Below are 24,376 nucleotides of genomic sequence, written 5' to 3' on the forward strand. Positions count from 1 at the left end.
AATAAAAAATCCTTACATTACCCTAAACATGTGAAATTACAAAAATATCACATTTGTGATGGCATCTACTTTTCCAGGAATATCAACGACTCGATGTTTTCATCAGAGGTGGCCATAATGAAATCGACCTTCTCTTCCGGATAATATTAAACAATAATATCAAATTCGAACCTTAAATCTTATAAGATTATCCCCCCCCCTAAAATTTGGGATCGAAAGTCGAGGTCCGGACAGTTAAATTTAAGATAATTCTTTTTTATTGATTTAGATAATTATTATAAGAGAAAATAATCTCAGTAATCGAAAATTTTTTATAATTTACGATTTTGACCAACTTTTTTTCGATTTGCCAAAATGACCAACAAAATCGCAATGCGATCTCTAAATCGCAACGCGATCTCCAATATCGCAAATCAGTTTCTAGATTCGCAACGCGATTTTGACTATCGCGTTGCGATTTTCTAGCGAATATGTAAATCGCAACGCGATTCTGACTGTCGCAACGCTGAATTTCAAATTCGCAACAGGTTTTAATTTCGCAACACAAATGTTTTGGGTATATAACTATGCAGCAGCAACAACTCATAACCTAAATCCCTAAATCGCAACTCATTCCATCTCCATCTATCACTCTCTCCGGCGACATCCGTTCCTATATCCAACGACATCCTTCCCCATCCGGCAACAGGTTTTAGTTTCGCAGCTCGTTTGTTTAGTAAATTAATTTACAATAATGAAATCATCTAATGTTGATCATGTTTGGATAGATTTGTGTTTTGGAGGGTCATGGGAGAATGATCATGGTGTTTTACAATATATGCCTTTACCCATGAATCTTCAACTAAAACTGTCATTAAAAAAGTTAACTTATGAAACTCTAATGTTACGTGTTGCAAATAAATTGAATTTAGAGCCCTTAAGTGGATTTAGGCTATCTTATCAGAGAAAATGTAAAGTTTATTTGTTAACCGACAATGAAGATGTTGAACAATTCATTGCTTACATTAGTGTTTCGCAAGATGATGCTACATTGTATGTTGTTGAACCTAGAAGTAGTAAAGTTGGGTCAGTAGCGGGTAGTAATCAACTAAGTTTTTCAACCCCAGTTTATGGTGCTCAAAATTTAATGGTTCCACCACAATTTCATCACCAAGCAAATTTTGTTTCACCGCATTTCCAATACCAAACACAATCTCAAAACCCACAACCTTTCCCTAGTCCAAATCTCAATCAACATTCAGCACTAAATTCCGGTTTTCGTGTTGACCAGTTAGACGATGATGAGCCAACAGAAAAAATTGTGAGTACTAGTCAGTATTCGAAATTTGATCTTGGTCAATACCCGGACTTTGTTCTTGGTCAATAATCGGATTTTGATGATGTTTCAGAAGAAGAAACAAACCCTGCGTGTAATGATTTTGATATTGGTCAATACCTGAATTTTGATGATGAAACAGCCGCTGCCGAGGAAGATGTTGTTGATGATAATGAGGAGGAAGTTACGATTGTGAATGAACATGTTGAACATCCATTATGTAATTCATATAACCCTGAAGAAGAAAAAGAAGAAGAAGAAATCCCCAAAGAAAAGTCCCCGAAGAAAATACCACGGGAGTATAACTGGAATATGCCAGAATTACTTCAGATACCAGAAGAAGAGTTGGTAAAGATAGCAGTTGATTGTTACACAAAAATTATTCGTATCAAGAAAGATGATTGTTTTGATACAAAGGAAGACTTGAAGATAGCTTTGTATACGAAATGTGTGGAAGATGGCTATCAACTAAAAGTTAACAAATCAAGCAAAGATCGTTTCGAAACAATGTGTATGATTGACAAAAACTGTACGTGGCGTATGATTGCAAAGAGGATAAAAGATTGTGAAATGTTTCAAGTTAAGACTTTTATTGATAAACATACATGTTCAAGAACCCAAGTTTTTCCTCACCATAGACAGACAAACAAAAAGGTGTTGGGTGGTTTTCTGGATGAGTTAATGTTTTTGAATGACAGGGTATATCAGGGACATGAAATTATGACTGACATGAATGCTCGGTTCAAGATTAGTATCTCATATTCTCAAGCTTGGAGAGCCAAATGTTATGCCTTGGAATTGTTGAGGGGGTCGCCAGAAGCATCGTTTGCCCAACTGCCGGCTTATTGTCACAATTTAAAGCTGAAAAATACTGGGTCGGTAACTCATATCAAAACAGATAGAGATAGACGCTTTGATTTGCTGTTTATCGCCATTGGTGCTGCGGTTAGTAAATCAATATAATTTTGTTGACTCATTTTTGTTAGTTACATGCATTTCACATTTAAATGATTATATTTCTTGTGTATATTATTTTGTAGATTCGTTCATTTATTACTTGCATGCGCCCAGTTATTATAGTTGACGGAGCACATTTGAAAGGTCGATACCTTGGAGTAAACTTATTAGCAGTAGTCATTGATGCTAACAATGGGATATTGCCAATAGCTTATGGGGTTGGCAAATCTGAAACCTCTGATTCATGGACATGGTTTATGGGGCATCTTAGGGATTGCATAGGTCCTATTAGCAATCTGACAATCATATCCGATAGGGCAAACTCAATTGACAACGCTGTTAGAAGGTGTTTCCCAGATGCTTTTCATGGACTTTGTGGTGTTCATTTGTATAGAAATCTAAAATCAAGGTCTGTTGTATAAAAAATCACAAATGGACATACTGGAAGGCTGTAAAAGCTTATCGGGAAGTGGATTTTAATAAGCATATAAATTGTTTAAGACGTGTTTTGCCTCAATGTGCTCAAACACTAGAAGATGTCGGGTTTGAAAGATGGTCAAAAGTACATCAACTTGGAGCAAGATATGGTTTCATGACGTCTAATAGTGCAGAATCAATCAACGCTCTAAGTCGTTATTCCCGAAAATTACCCATTACTATGTTAATGGAGTTTTTTCGAGCCTCTATTCAACAGTGGTACTACAAGAAAAGAAACCATACATGTATTATTTCTTTAAATTCGTAACTTATCATATATTTTACTAAGTATTATTTATTTAAATTTACAGGAACATTGGAACATCGTGTTACACCATGGACTGAAAAAAAGATAACGAAACGTGTTGTGAAGTCGTCATGGAGAGTTGAACCATGTTCAAACACTTTGTTTGAAGTACTGGATAATAACTTAAATGGGCTTGTCGATCTAAATGCAAAGACGTGTAGTTGTATGAAATGACAAACATCTGGTTATCCATGTGGCCATGTTATAAAAGTTGCTCGTCACCTAAACCAAGATGATTCAAGCGCATACGCTATGGATTGCTACACTACAAAAGTATATCGACAAACTTATGCCGAGATTATCTACCATATTCCACATCCTTCTGAGTGAGAGATACCAGATGACTTACAAACAGTTTTGCCACCAGCCATGGACAGAAGGCTACCTGGCCGACCAAAAAGTCACAATCGTATACCGTCTAAGGGTGAAGAGAAGAAGAGATCGACATGTAGTTGGTGTAAGAAAAGTGGTCATACAAGGTTGACATATGGATCACCAGTGCCATCACAATCATCTTTTCCTCTACCAAAATATGGATCCTCATCAAACTCCAAAGCTCATATGGTGTCAAGAAAAAGGCAATCAAAATCGCAATCAAAATCAAAATATCAATCACAACCGGCTTCACCTTTTGGGACTATTAACTTAGGTGATTTTTAAATGCAAACGTTGTATTATGTGTATTTTATGTGTAAACTTTTAACATTTTCAGTTAGGCATGTATTAGTAACTTGAGTTTGAACATTGCTATGATATGTTCAGTTGTTATCACTTATTACACATTCATTTGAATATCGCAACGCGAATTTGACTATTATGTGTATTTTATGTGTAAACTTTTAACATTTTCAGTTAGGCATGTATTAGTAACTTGAGTTTGAACATTGCTATGATCTGTTCAGTTGTTATCACTTATTCCACATTCATTTGACTATCCCAACGTGAATTTGACTATCGCAACGCGAATTTGACTATCGCAACGCAAATTTGACTATCACAACTCGAATTTGACTATCGCAACGCGAATTTGATTATCACAACGGGAATTTGACTATCGCAACGAGAAAATCGCAAAGCGTATTAGACTATCGCAACGCGAATTGACTTTCGCGTTGCGATTTTGGCTTTCGCATTGCGATTTTGAGTTTAGCGTTGCGAAAGTGTACCTTCAACAGGTCTTTTGCCTTCAATATGATGCAGATTGAAATCAACAAATCAACTTTTACATTTCAATCAATTAAATAAGCACAAATAAGAATTATTTACACATCAATTAAACAAATCAACTTTTACAAATCAATTAAACAAGCACAAATAAGAATTATTTACACATCAATTAAACAAATCAGACTTTTAAGAATCAATTAAACTATAAAAAAAAGTGTACCCCAGACAGTTGTTTATGCACCCATACATCAATTTCACGTAGCTCACTTCAGGATTAACCTGCAGAAACCAAACATTTTCTCAAACAACACTTTTTACACATCTAAAACCAACAAACAACAAATTATTATTGAATTCTAGGTACTTAACAACACTTGAATTTGACTTACAAATTGTTTATGTACACTTTCATAACGCGGATGCAGGTAGGCAGCGTCTCGCATATATCGCTCTAGCCATAAAATACCGAAACCACAAGCCTACTGCACCTCTATCTCTATCGGTGGGAGGTAGAAACTGTGTACTTCCTGTCGTCAAACGCTCCAAGCACCTGCATACGAGAGGACCATAATCCCCTCTGGCTTCCTGCGTTTGTTGTGGCGCAGTCTCGTCTCTGATAACTGTAACATTGAACTTCTTTGGCTTCTTGTTTCCAGAATAAGTCCAATAATTAATCGCATCCAAGAATTTAGCCAAATGAGAGCTCCATCCCTTAATAATATCTCTCAAATCAGACAATGATATGTAATTTATCATGCTGTCGTAATGGTACTGGCCGGTAACTCATACGAAAGCCAACAGTCATCCATCATGTTCGGCACGTGAGGGGATTTCTCAATAATTTGATATATTACGCTATATGAATCGGGCTCTTGAATGGTGGGAGGGACCTCTTCAACGATGACAGATGCCTCTTGAACGGTGGGAGGGGACTCTTGAGGGATGATAGGGGCCTCTTGAACGATAGGAGAGGCCTCTTGAACGATGACAGGTGAGTCGGGCTTCTTCTTACGGAGTCTTTGCACTATTGGGGTGAACAGAGATGTAATGGTACGTGCACGCCATCTGATGCGTGAACCCCGTCGTGCAAGAAAAACCCGACGTAAAGCATCCACCTTATCGGGCCGCTAAAAATAAATTAATACATAAATCAGTAAATAAACAGACATGATACTAAACAGTGAAAACAAAGACAAATATGTTTCAAACTTGCACGGTATTCACCCAAGTCATTATTCTATCATAGTTCACAAAATGCATCAGATAACATTCCGGAAGTAAGCACTTATATAAATATATATAAACAATTAAAAGGACAGCATATAGGTTTAGTGCATGTTCAAGGACAACATAAAGAGTAGTAGTTTATTCTTGAAACTTAAATTTGCAACACAGTGAAATTAGTATTTTTCTTTGTCTTTTGGTTGAAGTAATGCAATCCATTCAAGTTTCAATTTGCAGAAGAATAATAGTTTCTGAAACTTAAAATCGTAATACGAAACTTAAAATTGCAACGCGGAAATGACTATCGCAACGCGAATTTGACTATCGCAACGGGATAATCGCAATGCGAAATAAAAATCACAACGCGAAACTAAATTCGCGTTGCGATTTTCATTTTCGCATTGTGTTAAGTTAATCGATTGACGAATATGGCCAAGAGGGGGTGAATTGGCAATTAAAAATTTGGTGGAAGCTTTTGCAGAAAATTGAAAGAAATTGCACAGCGATTTAGAGTGGTTCGACTTTATCAACCAAAGTCTACGTCCACTACCTTAGCTATCCACACTAAGGATTTTCCAACAAATTTACTAATTTTTTCTTTCTTTTGAGGCCAAAGAGATAACCTTACAACTCCCTCAAGAATATACCCCAATTCTTGAGAACACTATTTTCTCAAAGAGAAATACAAATTTGCAAACTTACAAGAAAAACCTCACAAGGTAAGATGTTTGCACAATTCTAGAACAAGAAAAGAACACTCAAAGATAATTACAAATGAGCACAAATGGTGTTCTTGAAAGAAAAATGAATATTGAAAGGAAAATTGGCTTGATTTGCACAAACTTGGTGTTTGATGCTTTCTCTCTTGTTTCTCTATAATTTCTTGTTGATCAAGGGCTTCAGAACTTGTTTAAATACACCTTGAATCACTTTTTAACGTTGGGGATGATTAGTGAAGATCATATAGCCGTTTTAGTGTGAAAACAATTAATAAAATAGCTTGAAGCGTGGGGGGAATCGGTACCCCCTATGGGGAATCGGTTCCCTAAGTGTAAAATTCAAATATTTCGACCGTTATACAAGGGGGAATCGGTACCCCCTGGGGGGGAATCGGTTCCCTCCGAGCATACTGGAATTCTCGGAGCCAAATCATTTAGGGGGGAATCGGTACCCCCTGGGGGGGAATCGGTTCCCTCTGAGCAATCTGAAATTTTTGGTCGGTACCCCCTGGGGGGGAATCGGTTCCCTCCGAGCATACTGGAATTCTCGGAGCCAAACCATTCAGGGGGGAATCGGTACCCCCTGGGGGGGAATCGGTTCCCTCTGAGCAATCTGAAATTTTTGGCTTTGAAATGGTTCGAAATACTTTGTAAAATTATTTTGAAATTGTTTTAAGTTTAAAACTTAATTTTACACTTTGAGTAAGGACTAAAAATTATCTTTGAAAGATTTGGAGTAATGTTTTGATATTCGAATAATTCTATCGAATATACTTAGAAAATCATTTGGAAAATCTTAAAATTCATTTAAATTAATTTGTTATATCGAAATATCAAAATGTTTTCAACAATCTCCCCCTTTTTGATATAACAAAACATTTTAGTAATTTTAAGATTTTGAAATCAATCAAGTTTTGAAATTTACTCCCCCTTACTTTAACACTTCTCCCATTTATCATTTAAAAACACCTTTAACACTTCTCCCCCTTTTTGTTAAATCAAAAAGACGTTTTAAAGAATTTAAACAAGGTTTTGAAATCATTTAGCCAATTGATTATATATAATATAAGCTGCTAAGATCACAAGCAAGAGAAACGTTAGCCATTAGTTTCATAATCAATATTCATAATTAATGTGAAATGGCAAAATTGGTCATATATCTAATCATGAAGTAAATGATGCAATAATGAATAAATTTAATCACATCAAATAGATAATTTCTAACCATTCATGAATCCAAACAAATTCAAAGTCAATCAATCCACAAATACAAACATTCCAAAATATTCAAAATGTTAAAACAACAAGTTTGGAGTTCAAAGCAAAACATTGAATCACATATCCGGGTTAGGAGGAGGAAAACGATCTCGCATAGCGGCCATTTCGTTAGTGAGGTCATTAATACGTGCGTTGGTTACTTCATTATTTGCACGCATTTCCCGAAGAATTTCTAATTGTTGAGCTCCCATTGTGGATAAATGAGACTCTATAGAAGTAAAGCGCGAATCCATAGTAGCGTATCGAAAATCGAATGTCTCCATAAAGGATTGGAAATATGGAGGCATTGGATGCGTTTGTTGTGCTTGCTCTTCGGGCTGCTTAGGTTCATCTTCGGCTTCATCGATGTCTCGCATTAATTGCTCAAGCTCGAGATCTTCGTCAGCTTCGGGTGGAGCTTGTGAAGAACTAGCTCCCGGAGTATTTGTAGAAGATTGAACCCATTCACCGGTTTCCTTATCCTTAATTCATCCCGCTCTCGTTAAGGAAAGAAGGTTAATTTGTTTCTTAAGGGGAAAAACGACATCTAGACCGACTCTAAGCCCAGCTTTCAAAAATAGATTACTCAAAATGCAACCGTAAACAAGAGATGAACAGAGTTTTTTTTTAGGAACAAGATTTACGGTTTCAACAATTTCAGTAAAAATAATCTGAGGTAGGTTGATTTTAATATTGTTTTCGAAACAATGTAACCACCAAATATCTAAGGCTCTAAGAGTAGAATAACGACCTCCGGATGGTCGAAACCACCAAGAAATCATTAGATGAAGAAAACTTTCATGAAGGTCTAGGACACTTGCGCTATCCCTTCTTTTATAACGAGATCCTAAAACCTGTTTTTCATTTGAAATCCCATCATTATCTAATCCGAATGTATTGGCTATGTAAGCCGAGTCAATATATAAGAATTGTCCTAGAAGGTAGGAACGAATTCCTATGGTTTCGGTTTCAGTTTGGTTTTTAACACAAACGACATTAGAATAGAAGATACGAACAAGTTGATGGTAAACGATGGGTTCAAGGTCAAAGAGTTTATTAAATTTCCACTCTTGTAAAAGAGGAAGATATTTAAAATTGATAGCTAACATAGCTTGACGAGAAGGAATACGTTCTTCCCGGATTTTGTAAGAGTCGAAATATTGATAATACCAAAAACGATGATTTCTAGGACAAGGATGATTGAAACACGAATTTTGAATAGTCAAATTAGGATCAATAGGATTAGGATTAGAAATTGGAATAGGTGGAGGATTTGGAGGTGGATTTGGTTGACGGTGTGAACGACTAGATGAAGACCTAGCACGTTTAGGATTGGACATGGTTTAGGAAATCGGAATAGAATTGATAACCTGCAATTTAGAAAACACATGTATGCAATTCAATCAATCCCAAAACTCAATTGAGTTCTCAATATTTCAAGGTTCTCTAAATCAATCCTAATGGGAAAAGTTTTTGAAAAACTTTTGAAAAATATGGTTTTGAGAAACAACATAATTTAATCAAAACATAATAATTTAAAAATTAACATTTTTTTTACTTTCGGAAATTTAAAAAAATTTGGAAAATTCTTGTGTTTTTGATGAAATTGGTTGTAATATCTAGTTTCTATTCACTAAACAACCAATGCCGATCTAAAGTTCATCCTAGAACTAATTAAAACAAGTCCTATGTTCAAAATCAATAAAATAGGGAGTTTAGAAAATTTTACCTTGAAGGATGAGATTGAGTGGATTTTGATGTTGTTTGCACGATTTTAATGATGATTGCAAGTTTAGGAGATGATATTTGAAGTGAATTCCGATTAAAATCGATGATTTGAGGCAAGAATGGAGATAGGGAGAGAGTTGAGAGGGAACGGCGGAAGAGAGAAAAGAGTTTTGAACAAACATAAGGGTTCTGCCCATTATAACCAGAACCCCAGGGGGGGTATCGATTCCCCTGTGGGGGGAATCGGTTCCCCTTCAAAGGGGGAATCGATTCCCTCATGGGGGGATCGATTCCCTCTGCACCAAAATGCTAAAATCCGATTTTAAATACTCAAAATGCTAAATTAATTTCCTCTAGTGGTATTGGCAACTCATATATTGAAAATTAATCATGTTCAAATAATTAAATTAATCTTTAAACGATAGTTGAACATAAAATTAATTTTTCATCACGAATCATAAACTCCCCCTAACTAATAGCAATGAATGCAATCAAAAATTGCTATTATAAGCATTTTTCATTTATTATTAAAAGTGCTAAAATTATTTTAAACACTCAGTGAAGATAGATTGGTCAAACCTAATTCTCTCCTAAGTGTCCAAAATCGTTCCTTGTCTAAAGGTTTTGTAAAGATATCCGTTAATTGGTTCAAAGTATCAACAAATTCTAGAACCACATCTTCCTTAGTGACATGGTCTCTAATGAAGTGATGTCTTATTTCAATGTGCTTAGTTCTAGAGTGTTGGATGGGATTTTTAGTGAGACAAATAGCACTAGTATTGTCACACTTGATAGAAATGGTACCTACTTCAATCCATAATCAAAAAGTTGTTGTTTCATCCATAAAACTTGTGCACAACAACTACCAGCTGAAATGTATTCGGCTTCAGTGGTAGATAATGCAACACAATTTTGTTTCTTTGAAAACCAAGAAATTAGCATATTTCCAAGGAATTGGCAAGAACAGGAGGTGCTTTTCCTATCTAATTTGCATCCTCCATAATCCGAATCAGAAAAAGCATGCAAGCTAAAGCTAGAGTCTCTAGGATACCAAAGTCTTAAACTAGGAGTGTCCTTAACGTATCTAAAGATTCTCTTAACAGCTAGTAAATGTGATTCCTTAGGGCATGATTGAAATCTAGCACATAAGCAAACACTAAACATAATGTCCGGTCTACTTGCAGTTAGATAAAGTAGAGATCCAATCATTGACCTATATAATTTAACATCTACACATTTACCTTCTTCATCTAAGTCAAGCTTTGTTGAAGAGCTCATTGGAGTGTCATGAGGTTTCCCATTTTCCAGTCCAAACTTCTTTAGCATATCTTTGACGTACTTAGCTTGATTGATGAAGATGCCATCTTTTCTTTGCTTGATTTGGAGTCCCAAGAAAAAAGAGAGCTCCCCCATCATGCTCATATCAAACTCACTTTGCATTAGCTTAGAAAATTCTTGGCAAAAAACATCATTAGTAGAACCAAATATTATATCATCAACATAAATTTGAACTACTAATAAATCTTTACCTTTATGCTTCAAAAACAATGTAGTGTCAACCTTCCCTTTTGAAAAACCTTTTTCAATTAAAAAATTTGACAATCTTTCATACCAAGCTCTAGGAGCTTGCTTTAAACCATAAAGAGCTTTTGTCAATTTTAAAACATGATCCGAAAAATTTGAATTTTCAAAACCTTGAGGTTGTTCCACATACACTTCTTCTTTTATAAAACCATTTAAAAATGCACTTTTAACATCCATTTGATATAATTTAAATTCATTGAAACATGCAAATGCTAATAACATTCTAATTGCTTCCATCCTAGCTACGGGAGCGTATGTTTCATCATAGTCTATGCCCTCTTCTTGAGTATACCCTTGAGCAACAAGTCTAGCCTTGTTTCTCACTATATTACCACTCTCATCAAGCTTATTCCTAAATACACATCTAGTACCTACACTAGATTTATTACTAGGCCTTTCAACTAATGTCCATACTTTTCTTCTCTCAAATTGATTTAACTCTTCTTGCATAACCATAATCCAATGTTCATCATTTAATGCTTCTTTAATATTCTTAGGTTCTATGCATGAGATAAATGCAACATAATTACAAATATTTCTAAGAGAAGATCGAGTTGTTACCCCTTTTGATGGATCACCTATAATTTCACTATCCTTGACATAGTTGTACTCTCTTGGATAAGATACTTCCCTTTCTTCAATGGTTGGATTCTCAAGAGGATCATGAGTTTCCTCATTTTTCGTTTCTTCCTTTGATGATGGTTCTCCAACGTCATGTCTAGCGTCATTTGTATTTATAATACCTACACCATCATTCACACAAGAATCCTTCCTCGGAAGGGGATTATCATCGAAAACAACATGTATAGACTCTTCTACAACTAAAGTTCTTTTATTAAATACACGATAGGCTTTAGAATTTAAGGAATAACCCAGAAAATTCCTTCATCACTTTTAGCATCAAATTTGCCAAGGTTTTCTTTATCGTTGTTTAAAACAAAATATTTACATCCAAAAGGATGAAAATAACTAATATTAGGCTTTTTATTTTTGAAAATTTCATATGGAGTTTTCTTTAAAATTGGCCTAATCATTACTCGATTTACAACATAACAAGCGGTATTTGTGGCTTCCGCCCAAAAATATTTTGGCAAATTATTTTCATAAAGCATGGTTCTAGCCATTTCTTCTAAAGTTTGATTTTTCCTCTCAACAACTCCATTTTGTTGAGGGGTTCTAGGTGCTGAAAATTATGGCTAATACCGTTAGAGTTACAAAATTCAGTAAATCCAAGATTTTCAAATTCAGTTCCATGATCACTCCTAACACTAGTTATAGAGTAACCTTTTTCATTTTGGATTACTTTTGAAAATGTGATGAATTGTTCTAATGCTTCATCTTTAGTATTTAAAAATAGAACCCAAGTATATCTAGAATAGTCATCTACCAAGACAAATGCATATTGTTTTCCACCCAAGCTAGTAGTTCTAGTTGGCCCAAAAAGATCTAAATGGATCAATTGTAAAACTCTACTAGTTGATACATCATTAATGGATTTAAAAGAAACTCCCTTTTGTTTTCCTTTAGCAGAAGCATCACAGATTTTATCATTATCAAGTTTAAGCTTAGGCAACCCTCTTACTAGGTCTCCTTGAATTAACCGTTGCAAAACACTCATACTAGCATATCCTAGTCTCCTATGCCATAACCAACTATCATGTTCATCCTTAGCAACTAGGCATAAATTAGTCATATCAAAATAATCTAAATGCACCATGTATATGTTTCCTATTCTATGACCAACAAGCATAATCCGATTAGATGCAATGTCAATGACTTTACAACCATTAATTTCAAATAAGACATTGAATCCTTTATCGCATAATTGACTAATACTCAATAGATTATGCTTTAATCCATTCACATATAAAACATTTTTAATTTGTATGGAAGAGGTATTACCTATTGTACCAATACCTTCAATGTGACCTTTTGAATTGTCTCCAAAAGTCACTTCTCCTCCATTTTTGGCGTTAAGCTCAATGAACCGGCTTTTGTCTCCGGTCATGTGTCTTGAGCATCCACTATCAAGGTACCATGAATTTGAATTTGCTTCCCGTGCCTTGTAGCAATGCTCCTTTCCCAACAAACATAGATTAATTTTTGATTTTTGGTACCCAAATTCTTTTGGGTCCATATTCATTAGTTTCCAAAATCCTAGTCCCCTTAGGTATCCATTTGTGTAGGATATTTTTATCTTTAGTAGTAATGAGTTCTTTAGGAACCCACATACTTCTAACGATTTTTCCATTAGAGGTTCTTTGGGGACCTCTATGATTGTAGTTTCTAAAACTTTTTCTAACAAAGTTGGATTTTGAATTTCCACCTTTTTCAAAATGTTTTGTACCAACTTTATCAAAAGAAGTTTTAAGATCATCAATTTTCTTTTGATGATCATCATTGATCTTTGAAAGTAAATTTTGCAAATCTAAATTTTTCTTTTCAAACTCTTCTAGTTTGATTTGCAAATCTTTGATTTTACTTTCAAGATCGTTGTTGGTTTTGGATATGAGTTTGTTTTCATTTTTCAATTTTGAAACATCATTTTTATATTTTAAAAATAATTTCTCATAATCCAAAGCCAACCCATTATATTCCTCTAATAACTCATCATAGGATAAATCATCAAAATCGGATAAGTTAGAGGTTACCTTAGAATCTTCCCCAAATGCCATCAAGCACAAGTTAGCTAGTTCTTGTTCTTCTTCATCGGAACTTTCTTCATCGCTCCATGTAGCCACATGAGCCTTGTACTTATTCTTTGATTGACCCTTTTTCTTCAATTGTGGGCAATCATATTTGACATGCCCTGGCTTTTTGCATTCGTAGCAAATGATTGGGTCCTTCTCATTCGGTTCATTTTTGAGGCCTTCATTTCGTTTGAATTTTCTTCCTCGATAAGGTCTCATCATTTTTCTGAACCGTTTGGCAAACAATGCCATTTCCTCGTCATCGTCATCGTTATTCGAATCACTCTCATCTTTTGTGGATTTGATAGCAACTCCAATGTTTTTCTTCTTCTCCTTCTCCTTTGGTGTCTCGTCAATCTTGTCGAGGTCCACCTCATCTTCGAGCATCATTTCATGAGTGAGGAGTGACCCAATTAGCTCTTCAAGAGTTAATGACGTTAAGTCCTTAGACTCGATGATTGCCGTCTTCTTTGATTGCCACGATTTTGGGAGGGAGTAGACTAACTTCCTCACAAGCTTTTCATTTGAAATGATCTCTCCATATGATTTGAGACCATTGACAATCGTTGAAAATCTATCCGTCATAGCTTTGATATCTTCATTTGGTTTCATCCTGAAATTTTTATAGCTATGCGTTAGAATACTAATTTTAGATTTCTTTACCTCATCGGTACCTTCATGAGTGACTTGAAGTTTGTCCCATATTTCTTTGGCGATTGTACACGATGAAACTCTTCCGTATTCATCTGGTCTAAGAGCACAAAAAATGATATGAATGGCTTTAGAGTTGAGCTGGAACATTCTTGTCTCTCCTTCACTCCACAACCTTGGATGAGTGAGAGGTTTGATGTATCCTTCTTCTACAGCATTCCATGCTCCCATGTCACTTGCTTGAATGAAGTACATCATTCTATTCTTCCAATAGGCATAGTTAGCTCCATTGAAGAAAGGAGGCTTGTTGACGGGCATCGAGTCGAGACCGGAGTCGAAGTTTAAAGCGGAGGCCATTGATGACTTTGATTATCGATATAACTCTTCCCGAATCGACTCAAGAGGCGATTAAACCTTCAAATGAGTTAGGCTCTGATACCAATTGTTGAGTTAATCGATTGACGAATATGGCCAAGAGGGGGTGAATTGACAATTAAAAATTTGGTGGAAGCTTTTGCAGAAAATTGAAAGAAATTGCACAGCGATTTAGAGTGGTTCGACTTTATCAACCAAAGTCTACGTCCACTACCTTAGCTATCCACACTAAGGATTTTCCAACAAATTCACTAATTTGTTCTTCCTTTTGAGGCCAAAGAGATAACCTTACAACTCCCTCAAGAATATACCTCAATTCTTGAGAACACTCTTTTCTCAAAGAGAAATACAAATTTGCAAACTTACAAGAAAAACCTCACAAGGTAAGATGTTTGCACAATTCTAGAACAAGAAAAGAACACTCAAAGATAATTACAAATGAGCATAAATGGTGTTCTTGAAAGCAAAATGAATATTGAAAAGAAAAATTGGCTTGATTTGCACAAACTTGGTGTTTGATGCTTTCTCTCTTATTTCTCTATAATTTCTTGTTGATCAAGGGCTTCAGAACTTGTTTAAATACACCTTGAATCACTTCTGAACGTTGGGGATGATTAGTGAAGATCATATAGCCGTTTTAGTGTGAAAACAATTAATAAAACAGCTTGGAGCGTGGGGGGAATCGGTACCCCCTATGGGGAATCGGTTCCCTAAGTGTAAAATTCAAATATTTCGACCGTTATACAAGGGGGGAATCGGTACCCGCTGGGGGGGAATCGGTTCCCTCCGAGCATACTGGAATTCTTGGAGCCAAACCATTCAGGGGGGAATCGGTACCCCCTGGGGGGGAATCGGTTCCCTCTGAGCAATCTGAAATTTTTGGTCGGTACCCCCTTGGGGGGGGAATCGGTTCCCTCCGAGCATACTGGAATTCTCGGAGCCAAACCATTCAGGGGGGAATCGGTACCCCCTGGGGGGAATCGGTTCCCTCTGAGCAATCTGAAATTTTTGGCTTTGAAATGGTTCGAAATACTTTGTAAAATTATTTTGAAATTGTTTTAAGTTTAAAACTTAATTTTACACTTTGAGTAAAGACTGAAAATGATCTTTGAAAGATTTGGAGTAATGTTTTGATATTCGAATAATTCTATCGAATATACTTAGAAAATCATTTGGAAAATCTTAAAATTCATTTAACTTAATTTGTTATATCGAAATATCAAAATGTTTTCAATACATTGCGATTTTCACGTTGCGATTTTTATTTCGCATTGCGATTATCCCGTTGCGATAGTCATTTTCGCATTGCGATTTTTAAGTTTCGTGTTGAGTCTATTCTTCTTCTATAAATTGAAACTTGAATGGATTGCATTACTTCAACCAAAAGACAAAACAAAGACAAATACTAACTTCACATGGTTATTTTAGAAATGTTTAGCAGTATTGGCAGCAACCGAATGAATTTACTAATCAATCTAAGTGAAATGGTTAATCTAAGTGAAATTACGAGTAAATCAAGTTAAATATATATGAAAAATCTTAAACTTACCTCGTTGCGTAGAGTATGAACCTCATTCTGCAACGATGCTACCATCTCACGTAGAGCCGCTACCTCACCACGTAAAGTAGATACCTTGTCACGCCATGCACCATTGTCATCGCGTAAAGTACCGACCTCCTCACGCAAGGCATTGACCTCATCACGTAACTCCCCTAACTCATCCTGTGGAGATGGAGAACAGGGAGATAAATGTCGTGGCATCTTTGCCAGTCGCCTATCATGAGGTGATGGTGGAGAAGAGGCTCGATGATGTGACAGAATAGGTGATGGCTCTCGTTGTAGAGGTATATAGTGTGGTCGATCAGGTGATGGCTCTGGGTGAGGTGATGGCTCTCGAAGTGGAGGCTGCTCATCATCTGTGCCATCAAAAAAACGCTTACTAGCTTGCCACCAATCAGTGGCAAGCTCAGCCTCCGTGGGTGTCAGCCTCTGTAATAGAGTGTTGGCCTCATATTAACATAAAAGCTCAAACAAAGTTAAACGTGTACTAGTAATAACATGTTTATATATGGTAGTATTTGTGTTAACTTACAACATTTATTGTCATATATCGTAGTAACTCTTCCCAAATCAACAGCCGCCGTTTCCTCTTCCAGGAAATAGCTCTAGGAATATCATTTGAAGTTTTTAATGCATATGTCTGCATGTCGGGAAAAGCCTCAAATATCCAAATCTACAAAAACAATATAATACACAAACATTAGTAATTGTTAAATAATTAATTATAATTTTGGAAACATTATATAGAAATTCTTACCTTGAAGGCCCAAATAAAGCCTGACAAAGTGTATTTGGAACCATTGCCACACAAAATTTTGCGGTCATCAAAGGCAGACGACAACTTATTCCAGGTAGCTTTCCATAGATACGAACCCCACAGAAACATGTTTCATGCATTTAGGTCCTCTACCAATAATATTAGGTCCTTAGAAATAGGTTGTCTGGCCTCTCTGCCTAAAAAGCCGGCATGCAAAAGTACTAAAAGGCATACTCAGACAACATCGACGTCATCCATCCGAGTAAAACCATTTTTCTTATTCAATAATCTCGTCAATTCGTCGACGTGTAAATTCGGCTTCTCCATTGACAGCTCAGGAAAAACCCGGGATAACCATGATGGGCGGGTAATATGACTAGTTTATCGACCTACATCATCGTGTCCGAAGCGTAGACCAATGATTAAGCAAAACTCCTCCCGCCCAAAACATGTATACGCCGGTGAAAAATGAAACCATATCTCTTCATTACCACGTTTTATACTCTCGGGGAGATCGCTAGTCATGGTCTGAAGCCACAAATGGGTCAACATAGCATCTTCACCCGGATGTTGTACTTTTTGCCATGGCCCGAAGCAAGTATCCTCAAACAATTTTCTTTGTACAGGTGAAAGCTTCGACGCAATTGTAGTGACTATGCTTATTTTATTCCTTAAGGTCAATTGAGCCGAAAAAAAGTTCTACAAAAACAATAAACATACCAAGTTAGATTAAAAACTACACTGTGAAGATATACCAAAAACAATAATAAACATAAAGAGTAGTAATAGTTTATTCTTCAAACTTAAATTTGCAACAATGTGAATTTCGTATTTGTCTTTGTTTTTTGGTTGAAGTAATGCAATTCATTCAAGTTTCAATTTGCAGAAGAATAATAGTTTCTGAAACTTAAAATCGTAACACGAAAATGACTATCGCGACGTGAATTTGACTATCGCAACGAGATAATCGCAACGCGAAATGAAAATTGCAACACGAAAATGACTATCGTAACGCGAATTTGACTATCGTTGTGATTTTCATTTCGCGTTACGATCCTCGGTTTCAAATAGTCATTGTCTAAAATTGAAACTTGAATGAATTGCATTACTTCAACCAAAAGACAAAACAAAGACAAATACTAACTTTACAGGGTTAAAGACTAAACAATTTAGCAGTATTGGCAGCAATCGAATGAATTTAATAAGCAATCTAAGTGAAATGGTTAATCTATTATTGAAATTACCAGTAAACTTATCATCAATTTCAATATGAAAAACCTAATAATAATGCAAAAATTTCAAAATAAAAATAATTTAAAAAACTAACCCTCGGTGGTTGATTTGGTTGATTTTCCATTTCTGATTGTGAATGATTGTGAGGGTGGCTCTGAGTGATGGAGATAGACGGATTTCGCCGGAGATGGGGACGGATTTCGCCGGAGATGGAGACAGATGTCGTCGTAGAGAGTGAGAATGGAGATGGGACTGAGTTGTGATTTAGGGTTTTTAGGTTAAGAGTTGCAATTACGGGATGTATTAATATTCGTGTTTGGAATTTGAAAATAAAATACGCATTGCAATACTAATGGCGCTTTGAAAATCGCATTGCGATTTTGTATTATCGCAATGCGATAGTCAGAATCGCATTGCGATAGTCAGAATCGCATTGCGATAGTCAGAATCGCGTTGCTATTTACATATTCTCATTGCGATTTTGACTATCGCATTGCGAATCTGGAAACTGATTTGTGATACTGGAGATCGCGTTGCGATTTAGAGATCGCATTGCGATTTTGTTGGTCATTTTGGCAAATCGAAAAAAAGTTGGTCAAAATTGTATATTATAAGGAATTTTCTATCACTGAAGTTATTTTCTCTTATTATAATATCTTATATATAAAAAATAATTATTATTATAATCTTTTAAAAAGATAATTATGGTAAAATATTCTTTCTTATCTTATCAAATAAAAACTAAAAAAATTATTCAAGTAAAATTTAAAAATGAATTTTTATTTTAAAATTTGAGTTCGTAGGGTCATAACATATACTTCTTTTGAATGGTAAAAAAAAGATTACTTGAAATTCAATATCTTTCAATACAATAATTATATGACAAGTGAGTCTTTTTTATTAGATAATTCCGTCATCGAGCTCGAGGTTTTAGTCTTTTCATAATAGTTCCCTTATTTATTGCGACTTGACTAATGAATAAACTTATTTCATTGAAACTCTTATTGTGACGAATCGTTGTTGCAGAATAAACCAAATTTAAAATGGGATAAGATGCTCGATAAGGCATGAATTCTAGTATCATAAGTGTTTCTTCGTAGGAACGTCCGTGAATCTGATCAATTATTCTTTGTGCTTTGTGAGCAGACATACATATATGTTGACCTAAAGCGTATACTTCGTTTGAAGTTGTATATGGGTTCCTCTTGTGTTTCTTTATCTTTATTATAAGGTTTACCTCTCACCAATGAATTTATTAATTAATCTCTATTTTATTTATTAAATTTATTATAATAATATTAATGACGAAATTTATTATCTTTTTTTGCATGTCCGTGAAAATTTATGGTAGGTATGAATTCTCCCAATTTATGTCCTACCATACGATCCGTTATATAAATAGGCAAATGCTCTTTTCCATTATGGACAATGATAATATAACCGATCATTGTGGTATAATGGTAGATGCTCTGGACTAAGTTATTATTATTTTTTCTGCTTTTGTATTAAGCATTTCCATTTTTTTAACATATGATTTGTTACAAAAGGATTTTTTTAATATTTTTTATTTTTAAAATACGTGTGAAGGAATCAACGGTCTCGCATAAAAATTAAAATACTAAATATAATTGATAGTGTATTAAAGAAATTATAATAAATGTTTTCATTATTACGCAACCAAAATACAACAATGTATACACTTCTTGGAGTATGTTTAGCCTAGAAATCACACAAGATAGAATGGAACACGGTTTGTACAGAAAGTACAGCATGTTCACTTTTGGTTCTGTTAATAGTAGGGTGCAAAAGAGAATCGAATTAGAGAACTTTCATTCCCTCTCGGATGAAGGTCGTAAAGGCAAAAACGACGACTTCCGGTAACTACTTTGCATTCCTTTTAACTTGAGTGGACTCCATACCAACGATTTCCGTTGCAAAGCAACGACGGTCGGATGCCTCGGCTTCCATGAACCTGCCTGCGCGCCTGGAGGGCTCCCCATGAATTTGCTACTACTTCTCATGGCTGCAGGTGATGATGGTTTCCTAAACTCTGGCAATGGAGAGAAAAATCTCGAATATCTTGCCTTCCTGGCATCCCGTGCTAACGACGGTCTGTCCGTTGTACCATTGTTGAAACCGGAAGTAGACCTCCGGAGTGGTGTGGTCATGTGCGAATCAGGCCGGATGGCAACGATGGATACTCGCCTTTTAGGCTGAAGGACTTGAGCATTGGCTGTTTGAGGTTTGACAGCAATGGAAGAACGTCTCGGTTTTAGAAGGTTTTCTCTGTTTGTTTTTGGTGCCATCACGGTTTCAGAGTTGTTTTCTTTGTCATTAGAGGATGCTACCATCGATATTCTAGATATCTTTCTGTTGGTGGTGGCCAAAGGTGTTGCTGGGGGTATGAAGTTGGTGATTCTTCGCAGTGGTAACCTCACTTTTGATGGACCAAGTGGCGGCTTTTTATCCGTTTTGGTCTTCTCCGCTGCTTGTTTAAGAGGGGGTCTAGTAGAAGCAGAAGCAGCAAAAGCTCTGGTTTCCTGCTTTAATCGAGTTTTCCGTTCCTCAGCTAGCTGATTTTCTAGGTCACGAACCTGACATCAAATACCAAGCAATGAAAATGATACAAAACACCAGGAAGAACAAAGCATCCGAAACTAGATTGCTAATAAACGTTTTACAATCTGAAAAAGGCCGTTCTACATCTCGGAGATAACCGAGTCGGTTTGTTTAATGATTACCTTTTCTTGGAGACTTTTGCATATATGTTCTCTCGCAGAAAGTCTCAGCTGCAAGGATTGCACATTATCCTGCAACTTCTTTGTTTCCTTATCATCATGTTTCAACTTTTCTGCCTGTTAATTAATCAATATCCAGAAGTCAAACAAATTGAATTCACCTCAAATGTTAAGAGAGGGAAATATTACAAATTTCATCAATTTGTCATACCAGTTGCTTATACTTGTACAGCTCAGTAAGATCCACCTGTTTGAGGGCAGGACCACTTTCAATCCCCCTAACTCTGCTAGCAAAATTCAATGAACAGAGTGTCTCCCCGAGGTCCGCATTAGATGGGCTGATCTGTACAAACATCACAGTCTTACAATCTCCTCCTGCATTTCATGATTTTCCATTAGGCTACCAAACATGAATACAGATCCTTCATGGACAATCCTTCCAGATTAACTAGCTTCAGATAAAGAGGATCAACTTCCATTGATACTATGACGAGACAAAAGCTTACCTAGAGAGCTTTGTAACATGTGTGTGAGCTTTGAGTTCCTGGTTTTCCACAGAAAAGGAGAAAGAATAAAAGTGTTAATGTGTTTTCAGTCGGTTGTTCGTATGTATTATTCTTGTATGAGAACAGGGTGGTAAGAGAGGGAGAAACCTGTAAGGAATATAGGACGTTTTGGATGCAAGGGCGGAAATTACATCACCAAGCGCTGAGAGAGATTTATTTATGAACTGTGATTCCTTTAGTCTTTCACCTTCAACTTCAATCTTTCCAAAGCGTTCACTGCCAGCCAAATCTACCAGCCATAGGTGACTCCTAGTCTTTTGACCATTTATCAAATTTGTTCCCCTTACATTGACACGCAACAAGCTGCAAAGAGAGAAATTCTGGTCATTATAGTTAAAATGCAACAAAATTTTGTCAGCCAGAGTTATTGAATAACAAATGCTTTCTCATTTATTAGATCGCAACAAGTCTAGCCTTTTAAACATAATTCAGAAACAAAGCAAATAGAAAGCAAGATATTACCAGTGAGAACGACTGCTCATTTCATTGGCGTTGGTAGCTCCAACTGATCTGACCCGGTTTCCAGACTTTAGTAGCTCCCAAACTTCCTCTGTACTGTAAACACTAGCTTCGACGAGTCCTGGAACTTCTTGTATCCCATCTGCTGTTTGCTTGATATCCAACCTATATCAACAAAATGTTGAACTTCAAAATTGGAATTAACTCTTCAGATATGGGGTTTCTAAAATCTTCTTTATGGAAGACATTAAGCAGAGACTGGTTGGAAATTCTGAACTTTATTTTACCTTCTCAACATATTGTCCCTAAGAATAGTTATTAAAGTTTATGCCAATGGATTTTTTTCTTTATGGAGATAAAAGTTAATAGATTGCACAAAAGTATCTGTTTTGCAACCAGACTTTAATAATTGGCCAACCGAATATAAATTAGTTTTATGAAAAAAACCTTTTAGTATGCTGGTTGGAATTTTCTCCTAGCAGGTCCCTTATCTTTTCGTTGTAGACCTCCATCATGCTGACAAATAGTTCATATTTCATTACACCACCTCTCTCTCCAGGAACTCGAAACAACTCCTCCAATGTCCTGTAATTAACTCCTCTATTTTCTGGTGTTCCCTCCATAGTAAATGTCTTCCCGGTTCCAGTTTGTCCATACGCAAATATGCAAACATTAAAACCATCCAATACAGAAGTGACAATTGGTTTGGTTTGTGCAAATACAACGTCTGCATAATTAAAAAAACACAGAATTAAAAACTTATACAATAAAACCTAGTGAAGATATCTCAGGTCATGTAAGCTCAATCAAGAGATCTTAGGGGTACCTTGACCATCCTCAGGCCCAAATACATGATCAAACTTGAACTGTTTCTTGGAATAATCGGAAGAAATTATCTGTAGCTCAGCATCCTGAGACGAGTCAAATTCAACTACAGAAGAGGACCCATTCGAGATTTCAACTTGGTTTAGAGGTCTGCATCTGCAGAAGACCCTGATGTTTCCTTTAAGCTCAATCACTTCATTGTAAAGGCGCTTCCTTTCCGATGACTCATCGAGGTATTTCTTCTTCAGAAGTTCATACTCATTATCTATACCAAACAAAAAATAGAAAATGAATTCAAATAATAAAAAAAACAGAGACCCAATACTTTCGTTTCTTCAATCCACTACTTACTGAGCAGCTGAAGAGTTCCTACAATGTCATGAGCAGGAAAAGACTTCACTTGATTGGACAGAATTTCATGCTCTGTCTTTAAATTCTGTGATATTAAGTTAATCAAAGTCAACCCCTTGAACCATTAATGAGAACATAAACAAGGAAAATATATATATCAAGCTTATGAAAAGCAATAGCTTACTCTATTTTACCTGAAGACTGTTACTCAAATTAATAACTTTCTGTAATATCGGAAGAGTTGGCCCCTGAGCTGGAGATATTTCTTGGTTCATGCTGGCCATAGTATCTTCATCCATGGAGTCGATATTCTCTTCTAAAAGTTCTAAAGGAATAGCCAATGTTTTGTTCAAATTAGTATCTAATTACTCAAATACTTATTCAACATAATTTTCCTCAAATACGATAATTTGAACATTCAAATGCACCAACAGAAAAAAGAAACATTACAACAATTTTCTAGCCAATACGAAGGATTCATGAACAGCCAAGAATCATCACTCACTTTACAAGTATCATCCAAGTAAGAATTTTTTAGGGTTTCGAACAAATTATCCCCAATTGCTAAATTCCGTTCAGATTTAGAGAACATGTCATTAAAATTCGCCTAAATGCTTTCTTCAAAGCAAAGAATGAAAGGAAGAAAGAAAGAAAAAGAAAAAGAACTAACCAGTGTGAGAGTTCGGGCAAGACAATGTTTCATTCTCCACCGTTGGATCTATAAAAACATCACGGTTTTCCACAGATCAGAATCATAAAAATAAAATTGAAGCACAAAAAGAAAGAAGATCGAAGCGCTAACCTTTATCAAAACCGATCAGATCGCAACTCTCCGAACCCATTTCAGCCATTTGATTACAGAAAAACAAGAATTCGATTGTTAGAAAAGAATGACTAAATGGAAAATTAAACGATTTAAGAAGAGTAATTGGGAGATTGAGCAATATTAAGAGCGAGAATTTTCGAGAAATAAAAGAAATTAGAGAGAGAGAGAGAGAGAGAGAGAGAGAGAGAGAGAGAGAGCTAAACTGAAGAGTTGAGTTTAAATTTTGAAAAATTGGGGCTAGGGTTTTCGTTTGGATTCAAAATGGAGAAACGCCAGCCGTTGATGGACTTAGTCTTTGTAACGGCTATTTTCATATAAATTAAGGAGCGTATGAATCGGGTCTAAAAAAGTTTGGATCTGGTTTTTTCAACCCGATTAAAAATTACAGAATAATCCTTCTACTATAGGGCATTGCTTTATTGAATCCATTGATTATTAAAAGTTATAAAATGATCATCTAACTATCATATGTTCCAAACAATTATCTAACTAAAAAATTATCGATTATCTAAGTTGAACATTAATGCTCTTAAACCAACCCTTAAATGATATTGAAAAACAACACCGACAATATTAGGCAGCGTATCAATTTATACTTGTCAATTGTGA

General features: G+C 35.7%; 1 protein-coding gene across 1 annotated transcript; it reads right to left on the minus strand.

The window, feature by feature from the left end:
* Nucleotides 1-19,690: 19,690 nt before the first annotated feature.
* LOC120177165 (kinesin-like protein KIN-14S) lies at nucleotides 19,691-24,102 on the minus strand. The gene is made up of 12 exons (XM_039183390.1): nucleotides 23,744-24,102; nucleotides 23,612-23,659; nucleotides 23,136-23,266; nucleotides 22,942-23,026; nucleotides 22,592-22,855; nucleotides 22,213-22,492; nucleotides 21,769-21,930; nucleotides 21,394-21,609; nucleotides 21,247-21,284; nucleotides 20,952-21,115; nucleotides 20,744-20,857; nucleotides 19,691-20,596 (listed from the first exon to the last, which is right to left on the minus strand). Exons 1-12 carry the CDS (start codon nucleotides 23,790-23,792, stop codon nucleotides 19,832-19,834), a joined length of 2,316 nt encoding a protein of 771 aa, XP_039039321.1. The 5' UTR covers nucleotides 23,793-24,102; the 3' UTR covers nucleotides 19,691-19,831.
* Between the last annotated feature and the right edge of the window lie 274 nt (nucleotides 24,103-24,376).

The sequence above is a fragment of the Hibiscus syriacus genome, unplaced genomic scaffold, assembly GCF_006381635.1.
Source record: "Hibiscus syriacus cultivar Baekdansim isolate YM2019G1 unplaced genomic scaffold, ASM638163v2 tig00112285_pilon, whole genome shotgun sequence".
Lineage (NCBI taxonomy): Eukaryota > Viridiplantae > Streptophyta > Magnoliopsida > Malvales > Malvaceae > Hibiscus > Hibiscus syriacus.

What these genes read in the sequence shown, in the direction of transcription:
- LOC120177165 (XM_039183390.1), bottom strand. Translation starts at nt 23,792, where the DNA reads ATGGCTGAAATGGGTTCGGAGAGTTGCGATCTGATCGGTTTTGATAAA. An exon ending in AGGAACTCTTCAGCTGCTCA is followed by an intron (nt 22,856 to 22,941) that starts GTAAGTAGTGGA and finishes TGTTTGGTATAG; the next exon opens with ATAATGAGTATGAACTTCTG. An exon ending in ACGTCCTATATTCCTTACAG is followed by an intron (nt 21,285 to 21,393) that starts GTTTCTCCCTCT and finishes GTGGAAAACCAG; the next exon opens with GAACTCAAAGCTCACACACA.